General features: G+C 36.1%; 3 protein-coding genes and 1 pseudogene across 5 annotated transcripts; 2 read left to right on the forward strand and 2 right to left on the reverse strand.

Moving 5' to 3' along the window:
• Positions 1 to 591, forward strand: LOC133705777 (putative glycine-rich cell wall structural protein 1). Its single transcript, XM_062131162.1, has 2 exons — positions 1 to 469; positions 545 to 591. The coding sequence occupies exons 1-2, from the start codon at positions 121 to 123 to the stop codon at positions 589 to 591; spliced, it is 396 nt and encodes a 131-aa protein (XP_061987146.1). The 5' UTR covers positions 1 to 120.
• A 1,759-nt stretch (positions 592 to 2,350) lies between these two features.
• On the reverse strand, positions 2,351 to 3,545 carry LOC133704245 (acyl-CoA-binding domain-containing protein 6-like; annotated as a pseudogene).
• A 4,144-nt stretch (positions 3,546 to 7,689) lies between these two features.
• Positions 7,690 to 9,225, forward strand: LOC133705778 (glycine-rich cell wall structural protein-like). Its single transcript, XM_062131163.1, has 4 exons — positions 7,690 to 8,227; positions 8,258 to 8,719; positions 8,786 to 9,112; positions 9,206 to 9,225. The coding sequence occupies exons 1-4, from the start codon at positions 7,690 to 7,692 to the stop codon at positions 9,223 to 9,225; spliced, it is 1,347 nt and encodes a 448-aa protein (XP_061987147.1).
• Positions 9,226 to 10,192: 967 nt separating this feature from the next.
• Positions 10,193 to 14,528, reverse strand: LOC133705929 (protein BTR1-like). 3 transcript variants are annotated; one of them, XM_062131379.1, is made up of 8 exons: positions 14,212 to 14,528; positions 13,582 to 13,820; positions 13,400 to 13,506; positions 12,542 to 12,735; positions 11,654 to 11,778; positions 10,884 to 10,979; positions 10,739 to 10,800; positions 10,193 to 10,651 (listed from the first exon to the last, which is right to left on the reverse strand). In XM_062131379.1, exons 1-8 carry the CDS (start codon positions 14,294 to 14,296, stop codon positions 10,555 to 10,557), a joined length of 1,005 nt encoding a protein of 334 aa, XP_061987363.1. In that variant the 5' UTR covers positions 14,297 to 14,528; the 3' UTR covers positions 10,193 to 10,554. The 3 variants fall into 3 exon arrangements, with proteins under 3 accessions (XP_061987363.1, XP_061987366.1, XP_061987364.1); XM_062131382.1 differs by having other exon boundaries at positions 11,654 to 11,712; positions 14,212 to 14,527; XM_062131380.1 differs by having other exon boundaries at positions 11,654 to 11,715; positions 14,212 to 14,526.
• Between the last annotated feature and the right edge of the window lie 5,362 nt (positions 14,529 to 19,890).

Consider the following 19,890-nt stretch of genomic DNA (forward strand, 5'->3'; position numbering starts at 1 on the left):
AATGCCTATTTATACAGGTTACCACTTCAAGCATTTCCAGTCAACTAAGCATACTTCTTTCTCATACAGTGAGTGACACGCATAAACATATACATTGAGCCGTGAGAGAATAATCTGGAAATGGCAAGTCCAAGGTTGTTAGGGACTGCTTTCCTGGTCTTGCTTATTGCAGACCTCACCTTTGCTGCTAGGACACTGCAGGCAACCGGTGGAGGTGGAGGTGGAGGGCAGGGAGGAGGTGGCGGTGGTGGTTCCGGATCAGGACTTGGATCAGGTTATGGTTCTGGGTCTGGATACGGGAGCGGTGAGGGATATGGTGCTGGTGGTCGTGGAGGAGGCGGAGGCGGGGGTGGAGGCGGTGGAGGTGGCGGTGGCGGTGGCGGGGGATCCGGAAGTGGGTCGGGAAGTGGAAGTGGGAGTGGGAGTGGAAGTGGGAGTGGAAATGGGAATGGAGGTGGAGGAGGAGGAGGTGGTGGTGGTGGGGGTGGAGGTGGAGGAGGAGGATCTGGCTCTGGCTCTGGCTCTGGCTCTGGTAGCGGGTCAGGTTATGGCTCTGGATATGGAGGAGGGAAAGGTAAAAGATTGCCTTGAACACAAAATTAGTTACCTTTTCTTTTATATAACACCATTCACAGTCATTTGTATTCCGAAATAAAATTGCAGGAGCTCACACATGCATGAACATAGCATGTTGGCGAGTGATTGCAACTGTGCATGCGTGTATCACTATCAATAAGTCACCTTTTCAAATGCTATAAATAAAAGAAAACATTTTAATTACTCTCTATATTTTACCCACAATCTCTCCGCAAACCCTAATCAAAAGTGAAAGTTACGTTTCCATGAGAACGAGACTTCATCACAAAAAAGGACTTTAAATAAAATTATCACAGTTTCCAGAAACAGAAGTTGTGCCGTGTGAAGAATTTCCTATAGAAACCTCTCTATAATGAAGAATTTCCCTTCCTTCTTTCTCCTTCAATCACAGTTTCTGCGTACCAAATTCGAGAAACACCAAATTAATTAAGCAATTGCTTGGTCCACGGAGAAATTTGCAGCAAAAATAGTTAAGAATGGTCAAAGGCTAATTGTTTGATATTCTGCCAAAACAGAGTGCTCTACATTAAAAAAAAATAATGATAACAATAATACAGAATAACATGGATCATTTGTTGTATAAAAACCTGGCTAATCTCCATTATATTTCTCCCGCCACGACCAACAACCAATCCAATATATTCGTCAGCAACACCAATCGTCACAGAGTTAGGACGATCGTTTTGGAAAACATCAGAAGGCCTTCTATTAATCACAGTCAACATACTCTTTAATTATACTTCATAGCATACAAATGTTTACAGAACAGCACCAAAACATAAAGAGATATTGATGATAGAATTCCTAATGAGATGAGGTGAATCAGCTGGAACCAAGAAGGTTAATGGCTAATGTTTACCTAGAGGAGCTGGTTGCATATATTGAGTCCTACGAAACAATTCGATGATTCACCATGGAGAATAATCTTGATTAATTAACCAAGAGGGTTAATAAATGCGCACATATTTTAAAATGAAAAAAAAATTAAGGTCAATTAGCACACAAAATTAATTAGCCCATCAAACACCTATTTAATTATAATCGATCAATATAAGACCGTCAGGAGACCTGTTGCCCATATTTCCAGTGTCTGCGAATGAGTCTCCGAAGACAAAAAGCTTTGGCTTTTTATTGTCTTCATATCCTGCAATTCATAGGTTTAATGTTCGTTTAAATTAATTGAGGACTAGCAGAGCAGAAAATTGATGTTGAAATAAGAAAAAATAACTTCAAATAAATTGTGCAAATAGAAAGGAGGGAAAGTAGCAGCAAAAGAGCAAAACTTTTCCTTTGAACTAGAGAATTTTGTAGATGGGGTGAAGTTTTTGGAGAAAGACATGTTCGGTTTTTACAGCTATGGTTTTATTCATGGTTATAAAGCTCAATGACAGAAATTCTTACAGTTTTTGATGCATGGTTTTTAATTTGCTAGTTTTGGTGAGTTACATAATAACATCCATTGTTCCAACAGCTGACAGATCCTCAGGAGGAACCCCTTCCATCCGAACTTGTGCTGCTTTCATGCGTACGATTTTACAGGGACAGCTCCTCCAAGATAAGGTTACTGTTCTACTCGATATGACGAGTTTATGTATTTTCAAACCAATTTTAAACTGCCAACACAGTTTTGTGATTTTGTCTACTTTCCTCTTCTTATATCGTTAGTTTGGATCACCATTCTTTTAAAAAAACAAAGAAACGAAGGTTGTGTTAACACAGGACGCAGTGAAGGCATCTGAAGATGAAATAAAAATGCTTTTGAAACCTGCGACCATCATCTTTTATTGTCAAATTGCGAGTCAGCTTCCTGTTGTTCATCTCATAGTTTCCCACAATAGAGGAAAATATACTGCAAGATCAAAGACCCTCCAATGAGAAGATTACTGGAGGGATAGAAGATGGCGACTTCTGATTCTCAATAAGAATGTCAGATGTAGAAGAAAACGGCATCAAGTTGGATGAGATTTTGCAGAATTTTGAGCGCTTCTGGAGAGCCTTTAACATCATCAACCTGCAAGCAAAAGGCATGCAGTCAACGTAAACTGCATATTTACAAGGAACTATTTGTCTTCGGAAAGAAAAACAAGGCAAAATATTGGTCTCAGAAATGCATCCCAAGAATCGGTTCTCTTCCAATAAAATATATGATATTGTGTGCAGACTTTTGTCTTCTAAGTAGCTGTACTTCATTCTCTATGGACTGCAATGATTCCAGCATCATCTGTAACTCGGCAATTTGTGCCTTGAAATCCCAGAAAACCCAAGTGAACCAAATTTAGGAAACACGAAATCAAGGTCACACAGAAAACCAGTCAGATAACCAAAAGAGTTATATATATATATATATGTTAGCCAAACGGGGGAAAATGGGATAGAGAGTAATGGGATGTGAGAAAGAGGAGAACCTCAAGTTTAAAGCATCTTGATCTCTCAGCAACTAGTTGACCTTGGACAGAATGAAGTTCCTGGAAAAAAATTGAGAGAGAGAGAAAAATGATATTAAAACTATATATTACCATTTAATGAAGAATGTGTTCTCTCGTGTGAGAATATTTCTCAAGTACATACCTTGGAGAGTTCTGCATGAGTACCATTAACTTCATCAATCTTTTCTGTAAGCCTAAAATTGTCTGCTCTGACTTCTGCGAGGGACAATTCCAGCACCTTTTTCTCTTCTTTCAGTGCATCAATTTCAAATCCCAAATCTTGTTCAGTAGAATTCTTTCCAGTTCCATTAGAGTTCAGATTTAAGTTGGAGAATCCAACTTTTCAGATTTGGCCAAGGCATGTGCAGCAGTAACAGAAGCTGCTGACCGAAAAATCTTTGGACGCGATGCATCTCTTGGTTTAAGTCTCATAACAAAAACTTAGAAAATAAAGTGCAATCAAGGAAACAGGGTTAAATTAAGAAGGATGGTGTGTGCGGGCACTATAATCAGTGCAAATGCTACTAGTCTACTAGAGCACATACCTCGTTGTTGTATTTCCCATTATAGCCACCAAAGGCAACCAAATGCCTCTCTCCGTTAATTAATACTGAGCAAACACCAAGTCCCTGCTTTTGAGATTATAATTAGAAAATTTTGCGAGCATGGAAGTAACTTCTCCGTCAATTCAGCCACAACTAAATTTTTAACATATTCCACCACAGCTTTTGCATTTCCCCAAAAATGAATTTTCAATACAAGATAAGTTTCCCATCAAAATCAGTACAAGCATGGAATCCATAAAAGGAAAAATTGATGTCTGAAACAGGGAGTGAGTTCTTCTTCAAATTCCAGCAAGCTTACAGCCCTGTAAATATTAAATGAGATCCAGAATGATACGTCCCATGTTTCAAGTTGATTTTGATAGTTTTTAGTCCTTTTCATATTATTCATCTTTGACCAGTGAAATTGATATCCATGATCTAGCTTTTCTGGAAAATGCCGATGTACTAACAAGGTGTTGCTTCCAGTCGAAAAGTTCTCTCAATAAAATGGGTGGCTAAAATTACAGAGTAAAACTTGAGAAAGGCACAAAGTACTCACCTCGCAAGCAAGTGGATTTCTTTCCCTTGCACTATTCCAAGCAAGCTTAGAAAATATTTAAAACAAGGGTCTCTTGGCAACCTGGGAATCATCAACAATTGAAGGCACAGTTTTTAGAGAATAGTGCTAAGCAAATCCAGTAATTGGAATTAGACGAAGAAAAGTTACTGCTTAACACCAACGATATACCAGTTCTCACCAATGGCTACACCAGCATGACCAGTCCTAGGAGTAACCAAATCACCTTGAACTTCAGGCTTGGATCACTCCATCTAGAGTAAAGGAAGACCTTGTCATTGTTAAAAAGAGATGTGTGTCTGGATGTATGAAAATCTGAGAAAATACAAAATAATTCCCTTCATGCAATAAAATGCAAAATAAGCATGTCTTGGTTAGTCCACAAGCAACCACGGGAATGCTATCAATGAATAGGAAAGCCAATGCAAACACTTGCAGCATGCTTCTTTTGTTTAGAAGTGTCTCATGGACTAAATGTTTCATCAATAAATATTATCATTCATAAAATGCAATGCAACACCATGCTATATATCTTATCTGATGACTTAGCAATCCGTTTTTCAACTTGTTAAATTATATGCTTTGTGTTTCTAGTAATTCATTTCTCAATAAAGAAATTAAACATGATAGCATTTACTCCACATTCCACATGTCAATTTAAACCCCACATCCCCTACATACATCTCATCCCAAAAGATAAATAAATGGCATTACTTACAGTCTGAAGTCGAGTACATGAAGATCATTGAAGAAGATTGAATGGGAACAACCACCAAAGATTAGAAGATAGAGGTCCCCATTTATTGCAGATGTGTTATCAAATCTGGGAGCTGGAGGTGTCTGCCTATCAAGACACAAGAAAATGATTCAGAAGACTTCTGGAAAGTTGCAAGCAGCTGAATCTAAAAGTTTAACAGAAACTTACTTAATTTGTTGCTAACACATCTCAATTATTTAAAATTATCCAAAAACACTAAAAAATTAATTTCTTAAAAACAGCATTTCTCCGCAAAAACAAACAAGGTGTGCTTAAAAGTCACGGCCCAGAAGCTATTATGGCTAATGCAGCCATGGTTCAGCCTGGCCTCAAGTGTTCAGCTGGCTGGACACTTGGTCCAGCAAACCCATAAACGATCGGAAGTCCAGTCCGTCATGTTTTCATGTTGGATCTTGTTCAGGGACATTATTTTTCTTTTAATTGACGAATTGCCAACACGCAAATAATAATCAAAGGCCAAGAAAATATATATTGATTCCTAAGCTATTTTATTTTTGGTTCAGTAGATAATCATTGGCCTTAGGTTACTTAGAACTAAGCAGCACTCTTTCATATCCCCCGTCCTTGATGTGAGGAAAATTTCCTTAGCTTCCTTTAACACTTATGTCATTGCTTCATTCCGTTTTCATGAGCTAATAAGATTTTTTTATGAGAATATAAGCTAATAAATTTGAAATATCTTGATTTACTTTGAATAAAGTACATCATCTTATAGTATATTGATTCGCATATGTAACCAAAGGTCCATATAATAATTTATGCATGAGAATTGGACTTGATAAAATTGTATTATCATCAACAACAAACTCTGTTCTACGTGTTAGAGATTAAAATTTTCAATACGTTTGTGTTGACCAACGATGGTCAGTCTAGTCTTCTTAATATGAGGGCCCTCAGACTCCCGCTTCTTCCTACATCCTTTACGGTTCACACCTAATCAAGTTGTGTACTGCAAAATACAAATGCTTAAAAGTCACCAAACAAAGTTGGTGTAAGAAAAATCAATGTCTTCTTCAAAGTGGAGTTCAAATATGAACAGAATGGGAAAGTAGGAAAGGCATGCCATTCTTGGTTCCATATATATTACAAGACAGGTCAAGTCAAAAAGCGGAGATATGGTCTTTATTCTATGCAGAAACTGCATGAGGACAGAGAAGACAGTCCAACATGATTGTCGCCCCACCAGGTCACCGACCAGCAATAAGAATCCAAAACACTGTCGGTTCCTTTCTACCATCATGCAGTTAAAAATTGGGCATTGGACTGAAGCGATTGTTTGACATACTGTTGGTTATTTAGTTAGAAGGCCTTGATTAAATGCCGATCTTAAATTTGTACGTCAGCTCCCAAATGTAAGAGCTTTGACGCTGCAATGAACAGTGGATGGTCCATAAAACTAAAACGGATCTTTTTTGTGGAAACTTTGGTTGGTGAATTTGTGGGTGTGCTCGTGGCCTAAGATTTTCCGGATATTCTGGAGAGTAGGATATGGGATCGAGAAGCACATTGGAAGCTAGATACGTGTGATATTACAACATTTATTCACGTTAAATTATGGGTTATTTTATAGGAAAACATGTGAAGAATGCTACGACTGTTTTTTTTTAGATTAACATGGGTGTCTGGATGGACCAGTTTTTATGTATCATACCAGCTTTTGTGTATCTTGATTAATTCTATGGGTCCTGAAATTAACGATCATATCAGCTTTTGTGTATCTTGATTAATTTTATGGATCCTGAGATTAACGACCATATAAACTTTCAGTGACCCTAAAATTTATAAGACTCAAACCAGTAATCTTTAAAAAACAAACTCATGCTACTACTGATGACACCAAAGTTGAAAATTATTGGCATTTGCTATTAGCATGTTTTGTTCAAGAAAAATTGAGGGCGGAAAAAAAAGGATATGCTTCAATGCACAGCCACTCTATTAATCGGTAAGGACAATTCAGAACAGCAGATCACCAATAAGCAAAAAAATACGTTCTTGCACTCTTACATGGACTTTTTAAAGCATGGAATCAAAGGAAGTGATAATCTGTGCATGCATGGAACTGAAATTCAATTTGTGCAAGAATAGAAGACTGTTCAATATATCATTCGAACTCGGTTCTTAAGGACAGATGTATTTATATTCAATGATGGAAAGTGTACATGATATTGTGGGAAAATAAATTTAACTCTATTAATTCCAAGTTCAACAGCAAAAGGAAATGACTGAACAGTCCAGTTTGTTGTGCAAGTTTAGCCCGTTGTTAACATACACGCGGAGCAGACAATCGTTAGCATAAATCACCGCAGGACAGCTACCAGTGCGTGGAAAATTCGTGTTTTCGACAGTGGAGTTCAAATATGAATAGAATGATAGAGTGGGAAATGCATGCTATTTGTCCCACTGCCGGAGTTAAATATTACAAGACACTTCTTTGTCGAAAAAGAAAAAGTAGGGCTAAAGTTTTTATTGTATTCAGATACTGCCGATAGACAGAAACAGACAGTCCTCCACAGTACCGACACCCTCCACTAAAACAAAACCCAAAGCACACGTTCCGTTCTATAATCATCATCAAGTTTACCAAGCGAGAGGTCCTGGAAATTTAAGAATCTTTTCAAAACCGCGTCTCGTTTCCTTTACAATGCCTATATATAGGGTTACAACTTCAAGCATTTCCAGTCAACAAAGCATATTTGTTTCTCATACACTGAGTGACACGCATATTAAACATATACATTGAGCCGTACGTGAGAGAATAATCTGGAAATGGCAAGTCCAAGGTTGTTAGGGACTGCTTTCCTGGTCTTGCTTATTGCAGACCTCGCCTTTGCTGCTAGGACACTGCAGGCAATCAGTGGAGGTGGAAGGAAGGGAGCTGGTGGTGGTGATGGAGGTCAAGGCATTGGATCGGGAAGTGGGTCAGGCTATGGAAGTGGAAGTGGTGGTGGCAAGGGTGGGAATGGAGGTGGCGGTGGTGAAGGTCAAGGCATTGGATCGGGAAGTGGATCAGGCTATGGAAGTGGCAAGGGTGGGGATGGGGGTGGGGGTGGTGGTGGATATGGCTCTGGGCCAACTTATGGTAACAGTTCGGCTTATGGGGAGGCCTATGGCTCTGGATATGGTGGAGGCAAAGGAAGTGGTGGTAATGGAGATCAAGGCACTAGATCAAGAAGTGGGTCAAGTTATGGACGTGGAAGTGGCGGTAGCAAGGGTGGCAATGGAGCAGGTGGTGGAGGAGGTGGTGGTGGTGGTCAAGGCACTGGATCAGGAAGTGGGTCAGGCTATGGAAGTGGAAGTGGCAAGGGTGGGAATGGAGGTGGTGGTGGAGGAGGAGGAGGTGGTGGTGGTGGTGGAGGTCAAGGCACTGGATCAGGAAGTGGGTCAGGCTATGGAAGTGGAAGTGGCAATGGCAAGGGTGGGAATGGAGGTGGTGGAGGAGGAGGAGGAGGTGCCGGTGGAGGTCAAGGCACTGGATCAGGAAGTGGGTCAGGCTATGGAAGTGGCGGTAACGAGGGTGGGAATGGAGGTGGTGGTGGTGGTGGTGGAGGTCAAGGCACTGGATCAGGAAGTGGGTCAGGCTTCGAGGGTGGGAATGGAGGTGGTGGTGGTGGTGGTGGAGGTCAAGGCACTGGATCAGGAAGTGGGTCAGGCTTTGGAAGTGGAAGTGGCAATGGCAAGGGTGGGAATGGAGGTGGTGGTGGAGGAGGAGGAGGAGGAGGTGCTAGTGGAGGTCAAGGTACTGGATCAGGAAATGGGTCAGGCTATGGAAGTGGAAGTGGCAAGGGTGGGAATGGAGGTGGTGGTGGAGGAGGAGGAGGAGGAGGAGGTGGTGGTGGTGGTGGAGGTCAAGGCATTGGATCAGGAAGAGGGTCAGGCTATGGAAGTGGAAGTGGCAAGGGCAAGGGCAGGAATGGAGGAGGAGGAGGAGGAGGAGGAGGTGGTGGAGGTCAAGGCACTGGATTAGGAAACGGATCAGGCTATGGAAGTGGAAGTGGCCATGGTGGGAATGGAGGTGATGGTGGTGGAGGTCAAGGCAATGGATCAGGAAGCGGGTCAGGCTATGGAAGTGGCAATGGCAAGGGTGGGAATGGAGGTGGTGGTGGAGGAGGAGGAGGTGGAGGAGGAGGCACTGGATCAGGAAGTGGGTCAGGCTATGGAAGTGGAAGTGGAAGTGGCGGCGGCGGCAAAGGTGGTGGAGGAGGAGGAGGAGGAGGAGGTGGTGGTGGTGGTGGTGGTGGTGGTGGTGGAGAAGGATCTGGCTCAGGTTATGGTAACGGGTCAGGTTATGGTTCTGGATATTGAGGAGAGAAAGCAAAGGTTCCTTTTTCTTACATATAACATCATTCAAAGTCATTTGTATTCTGAATAACGTCATTCAAAGATTTGTATTCTGTAATAAAATTGCAAGAGCTCACAGATACATGCATTTAGCATGTTGGCGAGTGATTGCAAATTGTGCACGTGTGTATAAATATTGATCACTATTAATAAACTCGCTTTTTCAAATGATATAAATAAAAGAGCACATTTTACTCTCAAAATATATTTTATAGATAGTATCTCCGCAAACCCTAGTCAAAAGTGAATGTATTGTTTTCACAAGAACAGGATTGATCACAAAAAAGGACTTTAAATAACTTTAAATAAAATTAAAAGAAATAAGCTTGAACTTTCTGAAAATTAAAGATTTCCTCCCTAAACTCAAGACCGGCCGTGTTGACTTTGCATGCAGTGAAAAAACCATGTCACAATGAAATTAGTCAATCTCAATACATGACTGCCACAAAGAATCATGTGTAAGTCTGACCTGGTCGATGGAGTCCAGTCATCTTCGTTATTGAAAACTACTTACCTCTCATCCGAAATGTCACCCAGAGTTTTTGATCCCTCACCAAAGGCGGCCAAAAGGCCATCAGAAGCTGCAAGGTGAATTTTACGACCAACGGACCACCAGCAGTCCGCTCAACAAATATTCTGAAAAGCTAATTAGATAAGTCCATTTTATATTTCATCAAATGGTCATTCTTAGAATCAGAAATGTCTAACAAATGATACAGAATCAGAAAAGCCTAACAAGTGATATAGAATAGCAACCACATTCTGTTCAGCATTCGATGCTTACAGTCTTCAGACAAGCTATAATTTCCAGCACTACTGAATTTTTTGCCATAAATATTAGATTTCAGTGCTCAAGCCCATTTATAAGAAAGAGATTACAAAATTTGAAATGTCAAGAATGCGGGTGAAATTGAGGGTTAACTGGACAAGATTCAGATGAAAATAGTTCAGCAAATCTCCATTTTAACTATGGCAAAGTATCCTTTGAAAGGATAGCTCGGACGTAAAACATGTATTAATTTAAAAGTCAATAACTGTATCAAGAAGATAAACAGGGCTACATCTAATAACATGACAAGCCACCATAGCCTAATCCAGCAACTGTTTCCAGAAACAGAAGTTGTACCGTGTGAAGAATTTCCTATAGAAACCTCTCTAATGAAAAATTTTCCTTCCTTCTTTCTCCTTCCATCACAGTTTTTGTTTACCAACTTCGAGAAACACCAAATAAATTAGGCAATTGCAAGGTCCACGGAGAAATTTGCAGCAAAAATAGTTAAGAATGGTCAAAGGCTAATCTGTCTCCCTCTCAGAAGCATAGGATACCTTCTGCATTATCATGTCCTCAGCTGCATGGATGGCCCTCTGTGATCCTGTGATTGTAATTTTCCTGCCAAAGAGTACAGAATTAAAACCACCGTCACTTCAAAACACATTTTTAGCGCTAAACTGATTGACTCAAAATACATTCCCATACCTATCATTTGTTCCAGACATGAAATCACCTCTGTCTGATATTTTTATCCTGGCTCCACTATTCTGCGAAAACAGAGTGCTGTACATTAATAATGATAATGATAATGATAATACAGAATAATATGGATCATCTGTTGTATAAAAACCTGGCTAATTTCCATTATATTTCTTCCGCCACGACCAACAACCAATCCAATATGTTCATCAGCAACACCAATCGTCACAGAGTTAGTACGATCCTCCTGGATAACATCAGAAGGCCTTCTATCAATCACAATCAACATACTCTTTAATTATACTTAATAGCATACAAATGTTTTCAGAACAGCACCAAAACTTAAGGAGATATTGATGATAGAATTCGCAATGAGATGGGGTGAATTAGCTGGAACCATCTATGCTGGATATGAGAAAACCCATTTTAGGATTGGTATCAAACTACCAACTGTAACCCTTAAGCAACGTAAGAGAAAAATATATAAAGGACACAAGCTTTGGTATGTGTTTGCCACACGGACAAACAATACATTTTATTAAGCCTTCATGGGGAAATCTTTAAAGTATTAACTAAAAAGGCCAAAAAAAAATGACATGATGCTTGAATTTGAGTATTGAAAAGTATTTCTAATCGCTAAAACATTTTAAAAACTTTCAGCAACACAGTTCAAATGTTGTGGAAAAACCTAAAGACGGGGAAAGGAAAAGGAAAAGCCAACTTGAACTGAAAAGGCTGAATTCATCCCATGGACACACAGGAACATCAACTAGGAATGAATAACCATAAATGAATAAGCATTATTGAGAAAATCTTATGTAGCATTCCAAAATGAAGTACTACTATCAAGTTTTGCTATGCAAACTGCATTAACACCAGTATACTCGGTTAAAGCATAGAGAATTATAGAATAGAATGAACCTTGTTATGCTGAAACTTTACTCCAGCCCCATTCAGCCCATGGTTCGTTGAGTTGTACGCTGCTGTAGCAACATGAGGAAGCACATATGCATATGGAATACCGTCAAAACCAGAGAAGAAAACACCTAATCAAGTTAAAAGAATCTTAAATGGAATTGAATTTTAAAAGAAAAGGTTTAAATAGAACAGATTTTCAGAAACCTCAAGGAAACCACACCACCTTTGCTAAAATATTCAGGAGTTTTATAAAGATTGAAAAAATAGCTACCAATTAACTGAGTCAGATTGATAGAAAAAACAAAGTCAATACTTCCTTCGTGTAGAATGCAGTCAGAAACACATGATTCTGATTAAAGAAACTCTGATACCAGTCATCAGCGGTACCTTTTGAGTCTGGTAGGTCATTTAAGACTAAGAAGTTACCTAAATCTCACCAATTTACTAAAAGATGATTATAAAGAAACAGTCCTTTGCACTAAAGAAAGACCACAACTTAATCAGCAATGGGCAGTTGTTTGAATACAATTGTGCTTTACAGTCATGACAATAGAACTCAATGGACATTCATATTTTTCTATTAAAATAAGCATCTGAACCAAATACCAAACTCAAATTCTAAATCACCACTCCCCCAACACTGATGATCTTTTACATGGGCACCCTGACACGGTTTAGAACATTCCCAAATCTTTCCACGAGGTAAAGCAAGGGGGATGAGAGCTTCGCATCATAATAATGCCCTTAATCATGCAGATAACTAAGATTATGAATTCATAAAGAGCCAAAACAAGATAAGAAAAAAATAACAACATGAAGAGGTAAACGTGGAAACTAGAAGCTTTTTCTTCCAATAGAAAGAGAGTGTGAAGCTAATGGTAAGAGTCACACCTGCATATGAAAGCGGAGCATGCATATTCTGCAAGTAATGAGTGTCATCAGTTAGCTTAGACAAAATCAAATCAATTGCATGCATTTGCTCTTCTAGAGTTCCTGTTATTGTAACCAGCCGATCAGTCAATCCTAGAAAATCTGTATCCAGTGGAGAAATCTTGATGCCAGCATGGGACTCTTCAATGAATGACCTGCAGTGAAGGCAGATATCAGCATTTTACACTATTTGAAAGAATTTGCTTAACTTCTAGACAGTCTTACAAGAAACAAAATATGAAATTAAAGCTCCCCTTTAGTAGACTCGCGGGAAAAATGGAGCAGGAGCATAATACACGAAACCCAATCATAGACTAACAGAGCATCACAGCCAGCAAAGACAGGATGCAATAAAAAATAAAGGACCTAATTTCACGCATTTACAATTGATATCTATTCACTTTATACATTTAGCTGAACTGGCATGTGAAGCAGCAACCATAAGCTCTCAGGTCTAAGACCAAATCTTCGCAATACAGAATTCTTATTAATGGGACGATGCATCCAAAGTTTGCCACAGACCTCAAAAGAAAGGGGATCGTGGATTCCTAATTACCATGAAACAAACATCTACACGTAAAAATTGTGCTTGAGCAGAGCACGATTCTTGGGATAGAACTCTAAACAACAAGTAGGGCTACCATAAAATCTCATGGAATTAAGTACAGAGTAAATACACTTCCTCACAGACCAGCATGCATTCACGCCAGCAGCTATTGACTAAATAAATCCAAGTGAAATTTCCAGATATAAAATTAATTTTTGACTTTTCAGGCAATAGCAATTAAAAATATATTATAAGAAGAATTTTAACCATACTTTATGATGGACCCTCCTTTCCCAATAATGCTACCACAAGCATTATTTGGAACAACTAATCTCACTCTCATTCTTGGTTCAGCATCATCTCCATCTTCAGTAGGAATCTGACCACCAAAACAAATTAATATCAGCAAACACTCAGCATATTAAACAAACCAACCCTGTGACACAATAACTACCTCACTGAGCAATTTAGCAATTATAAGTTCCAAAGCCTTCAATGCATCGTCAATTCCTCCAGATATCAGAATTATCCTATCAGATGTTCCCGGAAAAAACTCATAATTTTTCGACAACTGAATTCTTGCTCCAGATTGTGACTGAAAATCAGTAATTGTAGCACCACCCTTTCCAATCACAGAACCAGCTGCAGCATTTGACACGAGTAACTTAATATACGTCGGTTTCTCCACCGCATCTGGGAAAAACAATAAAGCAATTAAAAATTAAAAAACAAAAATATTAGCACGGCAAAAACCTGCAGAACTATGAATTTCAAAGCCACAAAGAGACTTCAAATTAAATTTTCTTTCATTCTCCGCAATTTTCTCACCGACCAAACTGAACCTAAAACTAGCGATTTCTTTTCCTTTCATAAATCTAGGGTTAAGGCTTCAAATTCAAGTCAAAACTACCAAGATTTAGCAGAAATACAACAAAATCCTCATTGCAGTCAATCATAAAGCAGAACAGAAAAAATGTAGCCTAAAAATACAGAAATAAAACCGTTGCCGCAACTCATTGCGTTGAGAAAAAAATATAAAACGAGAGAAACAAAGCAGGAAAACGCTAGATCAGATCAGAGAAACCTGAAAGCGGCGATGCAGGCGGTGGAGGAGATTTCTTCCGCGGTTGCTCCGGTGATGAGACGTAAGACGACTCCGTCGATTCCATTTCTCTTTATCTTCTAAAAACACAAACTATCGATTACTGCACAATAAAATCAATAACCTTTTGTGGAGGTTTTTGAGGGTGCCTATGCCTGCCAGCCTGGTGGTTTTTGTAGAATGAGAAATGCTGATTTACGACTTGCTGTTTCTCTCTCTCATTTATCCATGGTGGTTTTGTATTTGTATTGGTTTTAAGCCTTGAAAACCGCCCTTGTGTTTATAATTTTTTATTAGTTAGCTTCTCTTTGGCCACCTTCATTTTTAGCTTAGCTGGTTAGAAAGTAAGTGAAAACAGTATTGTTCCGTTACATTTGCCCCTTCTCTGCCCTCTGCCATGGTTTTTACTTTTTACTTTTCTAGGGATTTTTTTACGACTGTGAAATGCTAGTTTTTACGTAAATTTCTGCTTTTTTTTGTAAGATGTAAGCATCCTTACCAAACCTCGTCTAGCCGACGGATCAACTTGTAATTCAACTGTTTAAAACAACATTGTTTAGGTCAAGTTTTATTTTTAAAAAAAATTAGATATTGATTTTCTAAAATTTGAATGGACTAGCTGGTTTATTTTCGAATTAATAGATTTAATTACTTGTTTGGAAATAGAGCTGGTTGAATGTGAATAGAAAATCTTTCACAAAATTAAGCTTTTTGAAATATTTAATAAATGTTTAATTAATATTATATATATATATATAACAAATGGAGATTTGAAAATTTTTCATTTTATATTTGAAGTTTTTTTTTAAGTAATGGTAATAAAGTATATATAATTGATAAATATATATTATTTATTTAAGTTTTTTTAATGGGGTTTGGGGTTGATAAAAATTATTTTAACATTAACCAGTTAAAATCATAAAAAACATACAAAAAAATATATATAATTAAACTATAATATCAAACACCAACAAATAATCAACTCCAAAATATTTTAAAAAAAAAATTGAAATAAATCATTGAACAATGTCGAACCGACAACCTGTAAATTATATCATCATCTCAACCTTTAAACTATATCAAATCTCAGGAATGGATTTGACAAACGTAGATGGAAATTACTAAGATATGATTATTGTACCTGGTTTGCGTATTAGAAAGTGAAATCATTTATTATGAGACCATGGCAATAAGTACCTTTTAAAAAATAAATTTAAGCTAGGTGGGTACCAAGCATTTGCCTTCTTTAATTTCTGCCCGCAGCCAAACAAATACTCTATTTAATTTTATATTTTAAAAAAATTTTAAAAAAATTTAAATTTTTTATCTTTTTTACTATAAATTAATATTTTTTAGTATTTTTAAATTATTTTGATGTGTTAATGTTAAAAATAATTTTAAAAAAATAAAAAAAATTATTTTAATATATTTTAGAGTAAAAATAACTTTGAAAAATAATTACATTCCCAAACATGCTCTAATATTCAACTAAATATCAAGATTTTTTTCCTGCTAAAAATCTTCCATTAGCATACTATATCATTCGGAAATTTACCTGAGCAAATGTCATTGTTCAAAAAACTGGGGATTATATGCTTGTGGGATTTTCCAACTCTGTAAGAAAATTACATTTCTGCTTATTTATGTGATCTTAAAAGGCAGACTCAAGACAGATTCTGGCCTCTGGCAATTAATTAATTACCGTCACTTGCTTGAAAATAAATAATCACCTTGATAAATATGTACGTGAACCTGTCCATGATTCGAGGTGCATGCATGCAATGCGATGGGCATGGTGCAATATTCAAATCCAATTGGAGACTACGTGAAACAATAGAAAATTGTGGTTGTGTGCTGTGGTTCATGAGAATTTAGATGCGATCTCTATTGTTCGGTATTGCTTGTCGGTGAGTTTTAATCTATTTTTTTAATAATTTTAAAAACAAAATATATTTTAAAAAAATAATCAATATCACACTTTCAAACATTATATTCACTCTCTATATATTCCTGGTTGTCCATCATGATTTTTATTTAAAAATATAAATAAATAAAAGTCTTCGTGATTTTTCTTGACCTTGCTTCAAATGTAATCACAGGTCAACTTTAATCATGAAATATAATCAATGGTTTGGTCTCATGGAACATGTTAGATTTAACTAACTAGATCAATCAATTTAATCAATTCGAGATGTGAAACAAATTTGCCTAAGTATATAGTTATTTGTGAAATGAAATCTTACCACGTCGAGTACTGTAAAGAATTTTAATGACTTGTTTTTTAAACAGAGTAGTAATGACTAGAAGAATAATTTTTTCACTGGTGATGACACTAAAACTGCAGTGAAAAATTCATATGCAGGAAGATTAGACACTTAATCTATTTTTTTAAGTTTATAATCATGCGAACAATACAAAATACGCATGCTGAGCACATGTATAGACTTATAAAAAACATAGAAAAAACAAACATAGCATATAAATTAAGCAAGTATCTAAATTAAACTTCAACTAGACTAGTTTTATAGTATACTTGTGTGTTGAAGTCCTTGAAATACATTTAATATAAAATTTTATTATTGTCAGTAATTAGTTATTTGTCTTTTAAACTTTATTGTTCATTATCGGGTGCAAAATGATCTTCTTCAACAAGTCTCTTGATATTTCAACAATTCCATTTTACTTATGTGTATTTTTCGACCAAACAAAACCCAGCAAACTTAGGGGAATAACAATCAATATCTTTATACAAATACCGAACGCAGGCTTTATAGTAAAGAGAAAGAATCAAAAAACAAGTTTTTTTGAAAACCAAAATATTAATACCCGTAGTTCATGAATTTTCGTAACCCATAAATATTTATTAACCATGATGAACATTTATAATTCATGATTTTTTTATAATTTATGAAAAATCATGAATATTCAAATTCACAAAACATAACATAACTCAATAGTATTTATGATTAACGAGAGAATACATGAATGTTAAAATTCATGAAATATATTCATAAAAAAATGTGAATGTTCATTGTCTATGAATAATTATTTATGAATTCACATCGTTTGGTTAATGTGCAAAACATTTTAGATAACTTGAAAGAAATTACTAATTGAACATAGATTTAATAAAAAAATATTTTTTCCATTAGCCATACACAAATATGAACTCATAAGCCTACAAGTTTGTAGCTCAATCATATTTTATTTTGGGTTTGAAACTTTTGCTATCAAAATATTTATTAAGAATAATTTTTTACTTACCTTTAATTGGTTTTTTAAAATATATTAATATTTTATATTAAAGTAATTATATTAGATAAAAAAATACAATAATATTCTAACCTCGTGTACAAGTGGATGTCATATATAATTTTATCTTAAAAGCTGCACAGCATATTTCATAAACCACTTCCAACCAAAAAAAATAATTCTTAAAGGTAATCATGGGGCAGTGAATGAGAACAAAAAAAGACTGGAAGGTATTAATTAGAAATGATAATATAACAATAACAATCATATATTAAGAAAAAAAATTATCATCCCATAAGAAACAGTAATAGAGCAGAAGCGACAATATGGTGGGAGAAGATGATACAATTAAAAATAGTAAAAATAACAAAACATCAACAATGAGCACTATAGCCTAGTTGATTAGATTTTAAGTTTGTTTTTTTAGAAGTCATCAGTTCGAGTACTATAAACCTCATGACCACTAGAGGTTTATATTATCAACAACTTCATAACTTCGGAGATCTAGTCGAGTTACACGTAAACTAGTTCAATATTCATGGTTAAATAACATTCTTTTATATGAAAATAAATATCATTACCTATTATCAATGAAGATGGATTTATTTATTTTCTTATTAATGTGGATATTTGGATAAGTTTGCGTGTGTTTCGATTAATTTTATGAGTATTAAAATTAATAACCATATAAACTTTTAATAATTTTAAATAATTTAAATTTATAATTATTTAAAATTAAATTGAAAAACTGATAAATTGAATGATCGGTAGGTGGTTTCTTTGCCAGGAGAGTGGTGGTGGATGTATAATAAGGGCGTAGGGCAAGGACAATGATGATGATATGCCATGTTTTCTTAGATGTCATCATCAAGATGAACGATGATAGTGGTGGCCATGGTTTAGGAGAAGATATACTGGTGGAAGTAATTGATACACTGCTCTTTTTTAAAAAAACTATTTTTTTATTAATATTATTCTCACCTGCTCTTGCAATGATAAAAATCACATTTAATTTCTATCATCGTTATGCTTTCAATTCTTACTATTTTTCTATTAATTTCAACCAGATTTTTAGAAAGTAAACATAAAACTTTCATTTTCATTCTTATTATGTTGCTCTTCGCTACCTATAACCACCTTAAAGTCCAAACACATGACGTTTTGGAATTCTTATCTGTTTTCCTTCCAACTCTTTTTTTCTTGCACGACTCCATCTAAGCCCGAGTTTGAGATCGTATGCTAAAATTTATTTATTTTTATTTAAAATTATTTTTATTTATTTTTTAAATTGTTTTCACATGTTAGTATAAAAAATATTTTTTAAAAATATTTTAGATCAAATAACAATTTTAAAAACAATCGCTATCACATTTTTAAAAATCTCAGTAAATTCATACTGATATCATATGATTTTTATCATTATATAAATTTGCTTTCTCAAATATCACTTGAGAATAATCAAGAAAGTGTTCAATTTGGAGGTATGATTGGTTTTTTTGATGGAATTCATGTAAAATACAAATAATTTTTATTTTTGTAAGGTGTAATTTGTGTTTTAAAAGTATTATACCCTTAAAAAAAAACCATCACACCACCTCCAACGGAAAGACACAAATTTGTATAATGATACAAGAGTTTTTGAAATCATCAACAGACACTATACTTCTAATTAATCCCGGAGAATTCAAGGCTTCTTTTGATAACCAGTCATGTTGTTTTGCTTATCGATTCAAAGAAGAGCGTCGAAGATTGTCGCCCTTGCTAATCCTTCCCTTCTCGAATAGTTCGAGAAGGATTGAAGAATTTCAATACCACGCTTGGAAAAATACATCACCCTTCGGTGCTTTTCCAGGGCCAGTCCCGGTAGATATTTGCTGGGAAAAACTCAAGAACTTTCAATGCTTTTCTGGAGCTAGCTCCCTTGGACGATTGCTGGCAAAAAATAAAAATAAAAATCCAGGACCAATTGATGCTTTTCCAAGGCTAGCTCCTTTAGACGTGTGTTAGACAAATTTCGAGATCTCTCGATGCCTTCCCAAAGGCCAGCTCCACCAGACATCCACCGGGAAAATCTCAAAAGATCCCTCGATGCTTTTCTGAATTAAAATCTTTAAAATGGGCTTTTTAAATTAAATTTACCAATATTATTGGTGATCAGTGTGTATCAATCCGTTGTTACCTCTCATGTCTAATTTTGATGTTAAATTAACACAAATAACAAAATTTTTATTTTAAAATAACATGTTTTAATAAAAATAATTAACCTGATTAATCAAATACCCATAAATTAACCTGATACGGGCCTTAAAATTCAAAGAAATACAAAAGAAAATAACACTTTTCCTCTCCCGGGCTCAGTATTCTCACAAGCCCAATTCTAATCGACCTCCCGCCTCCCTCCAACTAACC

Source organism: Populus nigra, chromosome 10 (assembly GCF_951802175.1).
Source record: "Populus nigra chromosome 10, ddPopNigr1.1, whole genome shotgun sequence".
Lineage (NCBI taxonomy): Eukaryota > Viridiplantae > Streptophyta > Magnoliopsida > Malpighiales > Salicaceae > Populus > Populus nigra.